General features: G+C 38.0%; 1 protein-coding gene across 1 annotated transcript in view; it reads right to left on the bottom strand.

Annotated features, from left to right (window-relative positions):
- The window catches only part of LOC308194946 (uncharacterized protein), a 63,481-nt gene that overhangs the window by 24,312 nt on the left and 22,224 nt on the right, over window positions 1-16,945 (bottom strand). Inside the window, exons 3-4 of the mRNA XM_080591585.1 lie at window positions 16,692-16,742; window positions 15,594-15,730 (exon numbers count right to left, since the gene is read on the bottom strand). Coding sequence (XP_080447711.1) covers window positions 15,594-15,730; window positions 16,692-16,742 — 188 coding nt within the window. The remainder of the gene's footprint in view (window positions 1-15,593; window positions 15,731-16,691; window positions 16,743-16,945) is intronic.

The following is a 16,945-nucleotide window of genomic DNA, read 5'->3' as shown; positions in this document are numbered from 1 at the left end:
AGTTCACTGAGTTAGCATTCAATCTATTTAAGAGACACTAGAATATTACTACCGGGGAGGAATCACATGTACATAATGAAGACCCCATTTCAAAGCAGCACATCTGAAAGATCTTAGAGAAAGTGAGTCATAATTGTACTTCCCAGTAGAAGCAACAGTTGCAGTCAGGCTTGCTTCATGCTACAAAACAGAACCTTTAGCAACATGTGCTTTATTAAAACTGTGAGCATGTTGTTAAATGCTCACAGTAATCTGCATGCTCTAAATAACCATTAGTAATAGCACCATTCAAGTCAGCATTTTTCTTTGCAATTCCTTTAAGTAAAACAGAAGACACTTCTTCCTAAGAAACAGTTTTTCTCTTTCAAAACATCAAAATGGTCAGTCATTCACTTTTTATTTGTGTATTGTTAATTTAACATGGATCTTCTCTTTCATGAATATTATATACAACAATGTACTGAGAATGCTAAACATTTAGACGTGAAATATTTTATCAGCAAAGCAACGGATCAGATCTAACTTAGCTCAATATTGGCCAAGAATCACAACAGATCTATGCCTACTTAAAAGAAACACTTAATTTGATACCTCAGCTCAGTTTCTTACTTCGTACTTCACTCAAATTAGTAACACCCTTGGCACTGGTATTTGCAGAAGTGTTAGGAACATAGATAAGCTAACAGAGTCCTCCTGTTTTCAAGTTCTTCAGTTCAGGACTCAGGTATGGAGGTGCTGGGATTTCAACAGAAATTTGGCTACCCTTGGCAAACCTAAGTGATAGGGAAACATCTCCCGTTTCCCAAGATGTCAATTCAACCTAAAACTGATACCTGATAAATGGAATCCGGTGCAGTCTGGACTACGTAGCATGAACTATTATGTAGACTCAGAGACAAACAGGAAATTAGATAAAAGGAGAGAAGAAACAGATCATTTACAATCACAGTAATACAGTTTGATTGCACAAAGAATCCCTGCAGTACTAAGTAGGAGACCTAAAAGTGATGAAGAGGAGACACAAAAGTGGTACAGAATCAGATCTGAGGCTGAAATTTCAATTCTCTTAGGATATGGGACTGCTATCAACTGAAAACACCTGCAGAAATGTGTCCCTTTGTTGAATATTTAACTTCTACTACATGACCAGCACTCAGTGTTTTATAAGATGATCTAGGGTTACTCATCATAGATGAAAATACCAATTTCATTCAGAAACAATGAACCTTTCTTTCAGGTGAGGATTTATATCTTGTTGTGTATTTTTAAATTTTAGTTATCATTGTATGTAAAGATTCACTTATCCTTCATAATCATTAAGCCATGTAAATAAAACATCTGAACTGAACTTTTCAGTGACCAGAATGCATTATACATCCACTTATCATCACATAATTAATGAGGTTCTAAATATATTTTCAGAATGATTAATCATTTTCTTAATAAAGTATTTAAAGTTACAGCTGCCAATCCAAGCTGTTCCTCAGTGAAAACTGGAATGAAAATTAAAATATGGAATAGCAGTTTAATTAAAAGTATTAGTTAAAAAAAGGAATGCATAAGAAAAATGCCTCAATTACATTTTGCAATGGAAAACAACTGATTTATTAAAGTGTTGTCTGCAATCAGTGAACTAAACACTTGATATTGTTATAGTTGTACACTGGTCCACCACAACTTGTTTTTATTCTTAGAATCAAAGGGTAAAACAAGCATGCCCACTTTGCAAGTTCACTCTCCTCCACTTGGTTTTCTTAATTGTGAATGAACCAGTTTTTGGACTAAAGTAAATAAACATAATAAATTAAATGAAGGAAACATACGCCTTGCTCCTGCAGAGGAGACTAATATCATCTAAAAGCTAGTGTATCACTAGCAAGTGTCAATCTTGAGTGGTAAGCCAATTCAGTAATTTGACTGTCTTGTAAAGTTGGCAGCAAAAATGTGCTATGCAAATATTATTTCTATTCAGATTACGCTGTTTGAATATACCAAGGGCAAGTGAGGCCTTCACAGAAGTAGTCAATATTATCTTTAATTCCAAATTAACTTCATTTATATATATAAACATAATGCAAAAAAAAAAATCTTTTAAATGGCTCTTCTGAAAAACAAATGCTTTTTAATTGCACTCTAGTGTTATCAGGCACATTGTTCCTAAATAAATTGTGGCATGTCAAAGGAAACACACTCCTAACATACTGCCGGGAATACCTGCCTTAATGCTCCTTTGGGCACGGGTGCCCTCTTCTGGACATTGCCTCTGGACTAAAAACTGAAGCTCTGGTCTCTGGCAAAAACCTTCCCAAACTGTGCTTCATGAAAAAATGGCTAATAGTTTGCAGCAGCTGGCTCACAAGAGCATACTGAACACACTTCACAAACAGTGTTTTTGAGAAAAGGTATAGTGGGGTGAAACAAAATACTTGGAAAGTGGCTTGTTTAAATTTGAAAAATACTGTAAGCCTGACAGAATTCTACAGATGCAACTGCATAGCAGAAGCTGAGTGCACATCTGAATCTGCTAATGTACCTGCACTAGAGTTTAGTACAGTTGGAATGGGTTAAAAAAGAAAAAAAATTAAAAAAAAAAAAGAAAACCAAGCAGAAGTGATTTCAATGTGCTCAGACTGCAAAGGATGTGGCCAGAATATCTAGCAAGTTCAAGTATTTTACTTGGTCTTAAAAACATGTGTTTGTCTTTTTCTGCAACGACCAAAATTCCCTCCCCGTAATAGCTACAAGCAAGCCAACTGACCCACACAGAAAAATGGAAGTAATCCTTCCTTCAAAGATTTACTGAAATACACAGAAATGCATTGTCCTCAGCAAGCCCTCATAGAAAAGTCCCCTTTCCCACCACTGTTTTTCTTCTTCCCTTAAATTTTGGAGGAAGAGCTGTATGAGCCACTGGAATGAACTGAGAGCAAATCTGTTTTGAGAACGGATTACAAAAATTAAAGCTCATCCAAACCACAAAGAGGTCCAGTGAGGGTATATGTTGGGGTATGATGCTCTCTCCTCTTTTTGAATTTAAACAGGAATCTTTACTAGTTTGCATTTAATTTTCAGGTGCAAGACATTCAATTTATAGAGAAACACTGTTCATTTAGAGCACTTTTTCAACCTCATTTCAAACCCTGTGAATGATATAAGATAGCCTGAATCCTTCAGGAGTTATTTCTAGACATCAGTAAAAATCTCAAAAGGCCAATTAATCACCACCCAGGAGGAATCTTTAAGCACAATGTGCACACTACTCCCGCCCATTATTTCCCATCCCACCACTTACCAAAATACACTTCCTGGGTTGGTTTCAATTTCAGCAAAGAATGGTCTGAAATGTATAGGTCAAGCACCAAGTTTTATCTAGAAACAAAGTTTAAGGATTTCATTAGAGGGCTTAAAATTAAAAGGCCAATTTAATTATATTGGGTTTAAAATTAAAAGGCCTATGAAAACTATATTTTTCACTACACTGGCAGTATGAAAAATTTGAAAAAAATTATAGTAGTAGTTTTGATTACTGAAAATAAATTTATTTGTCGAAGATAGCGAAATACTTGATTCAATCAGAAATTTCATACCTCATTTACAAGGTGTCTGAAAAAGCAATCTGAGAAGTCATTTCCAGTCATTAGAAAAAAAGCACTATGAAAAAGGTTGTCAACAAACATTATTCTAAAATTGATTCTTAGAATGAAAAAAAATCATAAATTTATGATATATTTTGTAACTGCAATTTTACCTTGAGATTCTGGATAGCGAGCATCCCCTCCACAGAACGGGACAGTTCAGACGAACAACAGCAACGCACTCAACTGCTATTGATTTCACTGGCCTACATTTAAGGAAAGTCTGCTGAATGCAAACTCGGTGAGGCTGCACTGTGATTTTATTTGACTTGCTCCAGATTTATCTGGGTATAAATGAAAGAAGCTTGCCTGTTTTACTTTAAGTGCATTATATAAGCAGATAAACCATTTACAGCATCCAACAAAATGGTTTGGAATTACTGAAAGGTGATTTATTGTAACTCTCTGGTATCACAGGGTGTTTCTGTTGCATGGCAGCATTAGTAACTAATGAAGAAAAAAATCTGGCTTTGCTGAACAATGAACTCAGTAACTGAAAAGTGAAGTCAGTAAGCAAAGATGCATTGAAAATCTCGCAGCTAAACCACAGAAATGATCTGCTGGGAGAGACAGTTGGCAGGTATTTTGGTAGTTAACATTTACTGTTCAACTTCTACAGAATAAGGCTGTATTTAAAAATGAATGCCACATCCAATATCAACATGAGATCCTACTACAGTACAATTAAAAATTATAATTTTTCCTTTTACAGACAGGAAATCACTACCAGATCAGCAGCACAACCACAGATTTTCTTAAAGATAGCACATATATAGGGCAACCAACAAGAGCCGGATCCTTTCTTCATAATGAGTAACACATTTCATGACGTTCCTTCAGATGACAGACGGGAAAAAAGCCCAGCAGTTTACTGCCTTCTGTACATCCTGTACATAAAATATTCCTTTGTGACCTCTTTCTTCATACTCAAATGCCTTTTATTCTCTCTCCTCTCCTGCCAAAGGCACTTAATACTCTAATATTTTCAATCACTTCTATCAGCATTTCATTTTGGTGACAGAATCACCACTACATGCAAACACAACAAAAAGATTGACTGAAGGATTTGTTTTACCAGATGACTGAGATGCCATCCATAATCCACATGTAGATTTAAATATCTATTTGGCGTACCCATTTCTTTAAAAACAACATGAAGGGAGCATGGAAGTTTTTCTTCCTCCTGTTTCATTTACACAATGATGACAACAAAAGAATGGAACATTCCAGATAGGAATAGAATACATGCTAAATATAAGAATAAAGCTTCTATATATAAGACCTGAGGCTCCCAGGTTCCAGTGGGCAAACATTTAGGTTGCCTTAAGCTTGCACTCAATAGACTTGATTAGGATTTCCACCCTAGAGGGAGAAGATACAATGTATGGAAGATTTGGAGCAAACACTATGTCCCTTCCAGTTGGAGGTCCCTAGGAATCCTGATCTGGTTAAGTCTTACAGTAGATGACCTTCGTTTCATTTGGTGTTAATTTGATATACTCCGACTGATCTGCTAAGTTCCCTTTTTGCAGCATAGAGACCAATGTAAACACAGGAGGACACAGAACAGGCAAAGGCAGAACAACTAAGATGTAAGCATTAGAAATGCACTCACGATGCTCCTAGCAGTCCTTCTGCGTAGCTCAGGAGTACTACGTGCAGCTCTCCTACTTCCAACTGGCACCTGTCCTGGCCGCTACGTACAGCCAAGGTGCAGGAAGCACACAGGGATTTAAAGACAGCTCTCCCAGTTTGTACCAGCTTAAGGTCTGTGCCTATGGGTTTGGATTACAATGGGAGTCACATTCATGTATTCTAATTGTACGTGAAACTGCAAAGCACTTCAAAATATTTGCAAAACACCTATTTCCAGAGTTTGCTCATTCCTACAGTAAATGCAGAGCTGCAGCACAGAACAGTGCCTTTCTTCAAAATGGAAATGCTTGGCTTTTAACACAACACAGTGAAAAAAGATTCATTGCCATTCTTGTGTGTAAAAGGTACATTTACACGAATCACAAGCAGCCCTCAGTAGGTCTGGAAACATGTAAACTATGAACGAATACTCTTTATAATTGCAAAAGGAGGTAAGAAGCAAAGGAAACCATTGATATGGGAGTATGTGTGTATCTATAAGCGTGTATTTAGGCACTATATTTGCTTAGTACACTGGTATTTTTAACCCTCATTTAATGCCAAAACATGTTTTTCCTAGCAGGGATAAAATTTAGCCACCCCCTGGAAAGTACTATTAAAAATAGCGACACCTTTTCTCACAAGAAGAACGTCAGAGTGGTCAACTAACTGATACGTTTGCCTGAGCAGTCAGATGTAACTAATGATGAAATTAATTCATCCCAGGTATAACAGCAGGAACTTTAATTAGATAAAAAATGGCCAAACATTTCAAGGTCAACATGGATTTTTTCAGAGCTTTACAAACAACTTCTCCCACTACCCAGGCCTTCTCACACAAATACACACTACTTGCTATCTTCTTCTTTTCTCTCTCACTTTAAAAAAAAAAAAAAAGACAACTACAAAATACAAGGGTTAAAGCTCTTACAGTTAAAAGGTTTAACATTCATATGAAAATGACAAAGAAGCAAGTCAAAAGAGGCAACATAGCTAGGATAAAGGACTGCAAAACATCTACACACTACAAACCTAAGCACCAGCAAAAATGAAGCAAACAGTCCCTGCAAGCTTGTCAGAAAAGATTTTTCAGAAAAATCACTGCAAGTTTGTAAACTGTTAGTACTGACCCTGAGGACTGAAATCCTAACATGGGCTTGATGAGAAGTGAATGTCAGAGGTCTCTGTAGCAATACCACTATCTCTGGAAGTTTGTGCTCCTGTGCACAGCTTGCTGTGGCTGCTCAAGTCTGATTTCATGACTTTTTTCCTTAGACACATCTTCTGCCTTGGGTATGAATGCACATTCATAACTCTTGATCTCTTTTGCTGCGTGTCACTTGCACACATCATCACTGGTTTGAAAAGCAACAGCAAGGGAAATGAAAAATCAGCTAAATCTCTGCCTGTTTGAAATTCTGATCTGACTTTGACCAGCCATGGCAAAGAAACTAACAAACAAAAAGCAACTGAAATGCTACAACGTAGCTCTAAGTAAGAAAAGGTTATTCCTTTCCCAGGTTGCCTATGAGTTTCTGACCAGTACAACCACTCCACGTTACAGGTTGCATCTTCAAATAAGCACTGAATTTTTCTCAGTTTCAGCCATTAATTCTGCTGGCTAAAGGATGGAACCAGCAGTTTTCCAATTAGTGGTGATGCTGAATAGTTATCACTGTTGGCTCCATTTTGATGAGTGGAAATGGCTAAGCTTCTAACACTACTCAAGTACCCAACAGGTTGATTCTCACTACCCATGCATAAAAATAACGCACAGCTAAAAACTACCTCTTGTTAGGAAGATGCAGCAAAATCACAGAACCAAATAGATAGGCATTTATAATATTGTTCAAGAACTCACCTCTTAAATCCAAGTATTTCATTTTCTTTTATTAGATATTTCCTATTTGGTCATTTTGGCTTTTGATTCAGGAGTATGACATTATGCACTGCCTCACACCAAGTGATCAGTTTGAGAGTGATGCCCATGCATCTGCAAACTTTGGCAAGAAAACATTATATGAACAATGCCCCAGCAAGGTTCAGGAAACCAACTCTAACAAGGCAGTTTTGATGCAACCATCCTCTACAGGGAAGAAAAGCTTAGCTACAAGCTAAACTAAGCTGTAACATCCAGCCTCTGAGCCAGAGGGAAGTACCTGGCTCTTTTTATTTAACTGCATAGACTCAGCCAGAGGGTGTAACCCTTCCAGCTGAAATCAAAGTTTGTGTCAGAAACGGCTTTCTGGGTTTCAATCCAGGTAACATAGGGTAGTTCTGGCTGTAAGATAAGCTTGTAAGTTTTCTGGCAATATTTGCCCCACAGGCTATGTGTGTAACTAGGCGCTTGCATACTGGCACTGGCTTACTATTAGGTTAAAAACCCAGCATCAAAAAGAAACAAAAAAAAAAATAAAAAACAAACAAAAACAAACAAAAAAACAAACACAGAACTTATAAGCAACTGTACCTCAGGCACATCATTCCACAATGAGAAACACTTTTTTTTTTTTTTAGAATTTAAAACCCACAATTCACATTTGGAGAGCACAGGATCTGTCAGGACAATGGGATAATAAAACTACCAATACAATTCTCACCCATGGGAAAAGGCAAATAGGAGGAAAAGAAAAATAAGAGTAGCTTTCTTTCACAAGCTTTTACTATATCTGAAATCTTTCTGGTAACTAGCAGCAAACAAGGATAGGGATCTCTTCCCACTTCTCAACAATGTGTGCCCAATTCTCCTCCTCCTTCAGCTTTTTGAAAAACACGAGTTCTGTGCAAACAATATGAATAACTGCATATGGAAGAGTGAGGAAGAGCATTTGATGTATAAAAAGACTCTGTGGAGAGACATTTACTTATTCTATTTCTTGAAAAGTCATATGAGGCAACCCAGTTAAATCATCCCTCAACCCACGTTGCAACATACGGCAGAAGAGCCTTCCTGTCTAGGGAAGAATTCATTTCATGTTTCCTAACCTGAGGCTTTTAATGTGGAATTTACCCAAGAGTGGGTTCTTTTTGTGGACTAAAGAGGCGAATGCTTTGAGCATTAGTACAGATGGCAAATGGGTGAGCTAAATACAGAAAACACCAAAATATTAAGGATTCTTCGGTGAAGAGAAGCAGCTACACACAGAGAATACAGTGCCTTCCCTCACATCTGCTATCTCCAGAATGTAAGGATGCATGAAAAATCGTAACAGATAGCTGGACTTAAGCAAGCTTAGACAAATCTTACCTTTGTATATCATTTCAATTGAAAGTTATTAGATAGTGCTGGGTTTGGGGTTAACCCTTCTTAATAGGCAGGTAGGGGAAAATCAATGAACGTAATTCATAATGCATGTCCCTGCCTTACATGATGCTATCTTCAGATTTTAAAAGCAACTTCACTGTTTGGTTCAAAGTCACAAGGATCCATGCAAAGATTTAATACTCAAAAGAGGAGAAAAATTGGCGCTATGTTTTTTCAACTTGCCAAGATGAAGGAATGTTATTGAAGACTCTCTTACATAAATGTTCCTTGACCTCTGAATGAACCAACAGGTCTTAAAAACTGCATTAAGCAAAGCAAATTCCCATAGCAAATAAAACATTTAGCCGAGCGCATCAGATTTTTCTCTCCACAGCACAAAGAAAACTCCGCGACCAAGAATGGCAAGTTAACATTTCCTGTTTGGGTCTAAATGAGTCCAAAAGACTGGTGGCGAATGGACGCCAGTATCTAGGCTTTAGAATTGGAATATACCATACTGAGTCCTGAGTTCTTTCACTGCTGGCCAACAAAATGTACTACTACTTTGCTTAGCAATAAGGATGGATTGGTTCTTCTTCCTCTTGACAAAGATGTCAGCATATGTTATAGCCTAATGGAGTCTGAAGAGAGTTAGAGAAGACAAGAAAAAGGAACTCCAGAACTTTGGCCAAAACAAGAGCAGACTGTGCTGTCTTCAGCCAAGCCTCACATATATAAGGAGAACCAACAGCTACCACTGAAGACAGATATCCTCAAGATAAGGAAGCATTATATTTGTCTAAATATTACGAATTCACCTATAACTTGTATGACCCCCAAGAACACACTTAGCTGCTATGAACTCCATAAATTTGGGTCAAAATTTAAAGGATAATTACTACATACGGTCGAGATGTAGCCAGAGCTGATGGTATCTGTGGAAGCAGTTTAAGATAAGTATGGAACATCATCCAGATAACTGATAAACAACCTATTGCTCCTCAAACAAGTCAGCACGAGAAAAGGCACCCTACAACACCAGGCTGGATATGCAAACAGTTCAGGAACAAGAAAGAGAAAAAATACCGTGAGCATGATAGAGCTCATTATGTATGTTTTGTTATCCTTCCGAACATGAGTATATGGGATAACTGTTCTCTTGCAGCAAGTCCTGTAGCACGTTACTAGTAGGCTACACAGATATGCTCAACCTTTCTAGAGAGATTCCTGTCCTAAGTATCCTCTGAATGGCCCACAGAAAACAATACCCAAGGCAAGGCAACATTCAGCCACCTTCAGCAGAAAACCATACTTTGTTCCATAACTTCCTGACCTACTCGCCATGTTCATTCCAACTTCCTTCACTACAGCATGTCCAAGAACTTCATTGAGTACATAAACCCCTGAACGTCAATTATCCAGTGCACTGAGGCAGAACTGCCAAGAATAAAACAGCCTGTGGTCATTTAACATTGCACCATAACACATACATACACAGGGATGAAGAATACAGCACAGACAACTTTAATTATGCAATTTAAACTCAACTCTGCAAACCAAGAAGGTTTTTTGTTGTTGTTGTTTTAAAAAGTTTTTGGCAAATACACGTGTATCCTTAAGTTACATTATTTTGTCAGGTCCTGAATAAAGTACAAATTCACCACATGGTCTATTAAATAAAAAATCAAAATATTTGTAGATATTAATTTTATATTGTGATCTGAAGATCACCTCTTCCTTTTCTTTAAATAGTACAGTGCTAATAAAACATGAACAGGTTATGCTGAGAAGGGGATTTTAATGTAGGCAGAATCGCCTAGGTTCTTTTATGACATGCCAGATTGACAGCCTCATTCATTGCTCAGACACAGAAGTTCACCATTTAACATATGCTACAATTCTAACAGCAAACCTCCAGTCAGCCAGAAAGGGGATGGAGTGGCAATGATTTAATACTGAACTTGTGCCAAAACATCTTGAGTGAGTCTGGGAAGAGGAAAAAGCTGTAAGAACCTAAGGAAGCTTTATACCAGTTTAATTTTGTCTCCAGTGAATACTATGCTTCTGTTTAAAAAAAAAAATAATTAAAAAATAAAGTAAAAACCTGTACCTGGATCACTCATAAACATACAAAAACTGAAGGAGGGCCAAACCTCATGTTGACATCTAGATCTGGATTTTCAAGACAAAAACAGATTCTAACCACTACAGCAAAAATAATTGCCATATCTTTTTTTTTTCTTTTTTTGTCAAAAAAAATTGTATCAAAACACACTGAATTCACCATAGCACTTGAAGGTGAAGAACTGTTGGAGAGTTTCTCATAAGAGACAGCAACAGTGTTTCATGGTTTAGCTAGACAGTGACTTCGGCTAGGCAGCAAGTAATAGGAGTTGTGAGAGCATGTGAATTTGCTGTCAGACTAAACTGCTTAAATGAGGCAGGCAGCTATCATCACTAACAAACACAGAAGCCTGTTCATGGATACTCCACTGACCAGAAAAGAGCTCAGTATCCATCAGCTGTAGTCTTCTAATACCTTTACTTGCTGTCTGTTATCTGGAGGATATTGCAGTCAGAGGCATTGTCTTGTGGACCTGAGAAAATTTAAGGACGAGTTTTGCTAAGACATTTCTTTATGCCTCTGCTCTGGGGAAACACTATCAGTTGATTCACTATCATTAAGATGAACATAACCCACAGGAACTCTGATGCAAGTATCTTTAAAACATTTGAATCAAGCCTCTTGGTGTTCCTTTCAACATCTTCATTTGGGTATCAGAACAGTATAGACATCAGATCATATTTTGATCCAGAGGAAGAGGAGTATGACCTAAATGCGTGATGAGGAAGACAGCATGCTGCTGCAGGCCTGTATTCACAAACTTCTTGTTCTACTGACACCATAATCTGAAAATAATTAAATACAGGCAAATAATGTTTACAGGTTTATGTGGCCTGACACTTCACCTGATACTTTACATACAAAGATAATTTTATAAGCCATGAAAAGAATGTACAGGAGTGGGTGAGAGATGCTTTACTTCTGGCATAAGTAGTTGGTGTATCATTGCTTTAAATCTCATTCATGCATGTGTTTTTTACTAAAACAGATTAACTTGAAATTACGGTGGCAGTATTCTTCCATTTGTATTGTGGGATCTTACCCTAAGATAAATTTATAGAAGAATAACCTTCACTCATGAAGAAGAAAGTTTGGATCTGAAGTGCTTCCACAGAAGCACCTCACATAAGCGTGGATGGGTATAACCCTAGAATTAATTGCAAATGCTATCTGACAACCATGCATACTTTGCTTCAGTTCAAACATTCAAGTTTTTAGTACAGAAAATAACATAACCTGGATTAAACCTGGGGCATAACCTTGCTTAACTGTATTCACATCAAACATGACAGTAAAGGGAAGCAAATATCAATGTGGTTTGAACAATGCAATTTCATATGTTCACTTCAGTCCAGTGAGCAAACCTCAGTGACATCAAATCCAAACTCCATTCTTTTGTCTCCTGTTACCTCTTGTGCCAAGATTAAGGTAGGTACATTAATACATTTTATAAACTCATATTGCAGTGATATGGATGAGCCAATCTACAGTGATAGTTACATGTTTCAGGAGGCAAATTCAAGTTGCATACAACATTAATGAATTCCCCGATTAAATTCCTTGAAGGAAAACTCTCTTCTGTACTTAAAAAAAGTAGTTCTTTCTAGTCAGATTTGGTTTCCAGTGTTCAGTGGACTCTTCTGACATGGAATAGAAAAACTTGCTTATGGCTGTCCTCAGTGTGAACACAAAGACCATAAATGAAACTTGCATTGCTACATTATTTAAGTAGCTTTGTGTTTACTTCCTACACAAAGCTCTCATGGCATCAGAATCAGGCCTCTGATGTTGACTTTTGAATAGTAAACGCAAAAGCCAATTTATTGATCTTACTTTTCCATTCATTTGAACAGTTACCTTACTGGTGAGAATAACTGATCCGAAGGGTATGGGAAAGGGTTAAGCACTGATGTTTTATGGAATTGAATAACTGGAGGGTTGAAATGACTGAACATGTGCAGCCAATTTGAAGACATATTAGAAAACAATAACAGGAAAATTACACACGCAGCTCACAAGAACTGGAGCGTGCAGTTCCCACTTGGAAGTCATCAGCATATTTATTCTGTCTTTTGCAGAAATATGAACTGTATGTCAAATATTTCTCAAGAAGTATTCCAAAGGAAATGCTGACTACACACACACAACTACTGTGTCATAGCATGGATGTCTTCTCCCAGGACAACATATCATATTCCACTGTGACTTGTATGTTAGGAATCTTGAACTGCCTTTATTTCTTAGAACTATAAGATCAGAGCAAAGTGGGACAGGAAGAACGCAAACCTCCTGATTCACTAGTTCCTAACAAGCAAACACTTTTATTTACTGTTTGTATAAATCTCTTGGGATTAAATACTACAAGTGTTTACACCTGAAAAAATGGAGTATTTTATGCTATTAACTAAGCTGAGAACAAATAAATTCTATATTTAACATACTTGATGTGGTCAATGCAAAGTGTAGGTGGGGACAGTTCCTAGCTGGGAAACTTTACAACCAAAGTAGGCCAAAGAAAGGGCAAGAGGGAAAGCAGAATCTCCCAAACAGAGTTTGAACTTAGTGAAGCAACTGCCGAAGGTCACAGAGCAGCAAGCTACAAGCACAGTGAAGGTCTCCCAACTCTATATCTATGCAGCAACATTGCTCCCACCCAACACCTCACATTGATTGTTTCTTGTTCAATATTGGCATTACAGAATGTGCATAAATTCATATTCAACACACACATTATTAATTCAGTTGATCTTGCACATTTAAAAACTTTCCACATTTCTTTCCCATCACTTTAGGGACTACTAGAGATCATTGCTTGAAACTTATTTAAAAATACCACATACAGATATAAATATGAAATTCTGCAATCTTTCAGCCACATTTTATTGTAACAAAACTACAGTTCATCCAGGCATGAAACCCACAAAAAGATAATAAACAGTCTGTAAAATGATGCTACTGATATATATATATATTTATATATATATATTTTTTTTTTTTCCTGATGTGGGATGTGCTGGCAAAAAGATCCCTAAACCCAATATGAAATGCTGGTTTAGGGTGAAAGGTAGAAGAAAGTAACACTGTTCATGGTCAGTCAATGAACTCTAATACTGCTAAAAAACATAAAAGTATGGCTGATGTCACAGTTGTGTGTAGTACTTACAGAATCTGAAACAAAAGAGAAGTGCTAGTCATGGCCACTTCACCTTTCATGTTCATTTTGGTGTAGGACTTTTCCCTTTTTTCCTGCCTTCCGTGAGCAAACTTGTTAAAAAACATCAGGAAAGGATCCTGGCTAAGTCTGCCCGGGAAGAAACACGACTTTATTTTCACGTGTGTTCTTCACAAGAAGATTGTTACAGAGGTACACGGCACCATCTTGTTCGAATGCAGAACTCCACATTTTGTTTCTACTTAATCTGTAGCAAAGAGAGGCCTTGATTGCAATTACAGTGAGGAATCACACTCTTCAGTACGCATTAACACCTTTTACCCATGCCAAATGGTCTGTAGCAATGTCACATCACTCCTCTTAGTTTTCCAGAAATACTAGCCTGAAATCTCTACCTTTTCATATGAAATGATCAAGCTGTTCTCTGCTTTATTTCTAAACCCATTTCTCTTTTCTAAACAAAAAGGATTCTAGAGGCGCTATATTTTATTAAAAGATAGAAATTTTTGTGGCCAAAGACTTGCCTAAGACGTGGCCTAATTTTGTCTTGTTTAATGTAAACAGGGCCAGTGGAAAACTTTTTCTGATGTGGTCATTATTATTTTTCTCTTGAGCACACCAAAGAGCAACTAGGCTCTTCTTACTTGGACTCTTACAGAAGTCCAACAGATGCTAAGCAGTAAAAATCTAGAAATATCTGTGCATCCCTCATTTTATATATATGAATTTTAAGATCTAGAATCACCTTCATTCAAATGTAGTATATATCTGGTCCAAAGGGATAGGCACCACATTCAGAAAACATCTGGAAATGTAAAGATAACTGCTGCTAGAGGATTTTCTTTTTCTCAGTGATAGTGTGAACTTACTTTACCTGCTTTTATGTGACTCAGCTCCAAAATCATTTCCGTATCTGAACTGAAATACGGTACACAATAGCTCACATGCATACCATTATTGAGAATAATTTTAGATTTGTATCTCAGCACAGAACAACAATATAAATTATTTGTATTGTAGCATCTGCCTTAGTATCCAAGCAGAGATCAGAGATACTCTGCACAAAGTGATCCATGTACATAGAAGATCCATGTACTAGAAGATAATGTTTACCATGAAAACTTTACAAATGATGTAAAATCTAAGATGTGAGTTAAAATGATCAATAAGAAAACAAATGGGGAAGAGGTACAAGGGTATTTGCTTTCTCAGCTTCCAGTCCAGTGACTCCCACCCTCAGCTCCTGAGTTCTTATGTTTACTTGAACTTGGAGGGGGCTAGGAGAAGAGCGTTACCTTGCTGCTTCCTTATGCTCCAAGTATTAGAAAACACCCTGAGTTTTAAGTGAGCGTGTTACCTGTGGGACAGGATTTGAAGTGTTGCAGTGTCTGGTGCCATTACCTCCTTACCGCAGCTTACCAGCTGCTTTCAGCAGGGAAAAGTGCTGCAAAGCATTCTTCTTACACAGAAATCACACAAACATGGATTAACAAAGCGCAGTGCACGCTCAGTGTCCTTGTCACAAGGACAAAGTTAAGCACTCCAACAAGGCAGCTGCTGGGCAGATTACTGGTGTGAGCAGTTGGTATATGGAAGATTTCTCTCACAGTCTCAGGGAATTGATCCCAAAAGCGTACAGTTCTTGTAGGCAGACAAGCAGTTATTCATTGCCTCTTTGCAGAAGCAAGTCCAATGCCCAAGTTTTGCCAGAAAACACCCCCAAAAGGAAACGCACAGAAAAGCAGCAATCCTGCCTGTACTGAGGGGGTTGCTGATACTCACCATGGTGGCACACCAGCAGAAATGGTGCCACTGGATGTAGATATTCCCTCCCAGAGTTCTTCTGTAATGTTCAGAAGTGGGGACTGCAGACTGATAGCAGAGGCCTCTCTCGTGCCAAGACACTCCGTGTGACAACTCTGGAACACAGGACACAAATGTCAAAGTGGGTACCAGGCTTGGTGGCGTGCTCCCATCTGAAGATCAGGGGAGTCAACTATGCGACTTCAAAGTAAAGTTGATGTCTTTGGTCTTTGAAAACACATCCTTCATTTTCTTTAAGTTTATGTAATGCTGATGACCAGTGTTACACCCAGCACTCAAATCTAGTTTAGCAACTTCCAGTTGTTACCACAGAGCCAGGTTACCCTGCTGCTTTCTTACCAATAGAAGACACTGTTGTTGCCTCAGGGCCCAAGACTCTGCCACGCTCAATCTTCTTAGCGGGTGAAATTGTTGACATTGTTATTGGTGTGGGCAGGATAAAGAGAGGACATGAAAAATAGGGGCATATGGGTGGTTTGGAAGAGACAAGGATTCAGCTGGGGTGATTGGAACAAAAAACAGAGCAGGGAAAGAAAGGGTAGGCGAGGTTTCACTTGAAAAAGGACGAGACAATTGCAAAGACCTGAAGGATGGTGGTACACAGCAACAGGAAGATGCATATATTTGGTTCGTTACATAATATAAGAAGCACTTCAGGGTGTGACGTTGGTTATCAATTTTACAAATGAGTAGAGGCAGCAATGCAGTGTCTGGCTGGTGGTTACTATTAATAGTACCATTTAGCTTAAGAGAATATGCAGGTTACCCTAAGACAACAAAAAAGAGTTTGCGAGTGCTGGGGAATGCAAAGATATGCAAAAGCCTTCTCTAAACTCGTATTTTGTATGAGCAGTTTGAAATTTTGATCTTGAGTTTGTGTGCCTTGTTAACTTGCTTCCCTCTACCTCCTCCAAAAAATCGGGTTTCTGCAAACTTTGCCAAATGAAGGCCCAGAATGACTCACTTGTCAATGACAGGTGAGTGGGGCTGCGAACAAAGAGTGGCATGCTTCGTAACAACAGCTGCTGAACGGACCCAGGGCCAGGGAGTCAGTACCTCTGTCACCTTGGAGAACCTTCCAGGTAGCCATTCCTTCAGGTAAAAATCCTGCAAATACCAAGAGTGACACTTTCAAAAGATCATCAATAATTGCAGAATAAGTATTTTGCAACGTGCAATGCTCGCACCAGTAAGTAGTCCCGTTGTATTGAATGAGGCTATTAAACAGATGTGAACGTAACAGATATTATACTAACATTTGTTAATGTATGCTAGAAAACCAGAGCCTACACTTGCAATTGGCTTGTTTG

This window comes from Anser brachyrhynchus (assembly GCF_964034855.1).
Source record: "Anser brachyrhynchus genome assembly, chromosome: 4".
Classification (NCBI taxonomy): domain Eukaryota; kingdom Metazoa; phylum Chordata; class Aves; order Anseriformes; family Anatidae; genus Anser; species Anser brachyrhynchus.
Note: the sequence above shows the minus strand (reverse complement) of the source record. Positions and strands in the feature narration are given on the sequence as shown.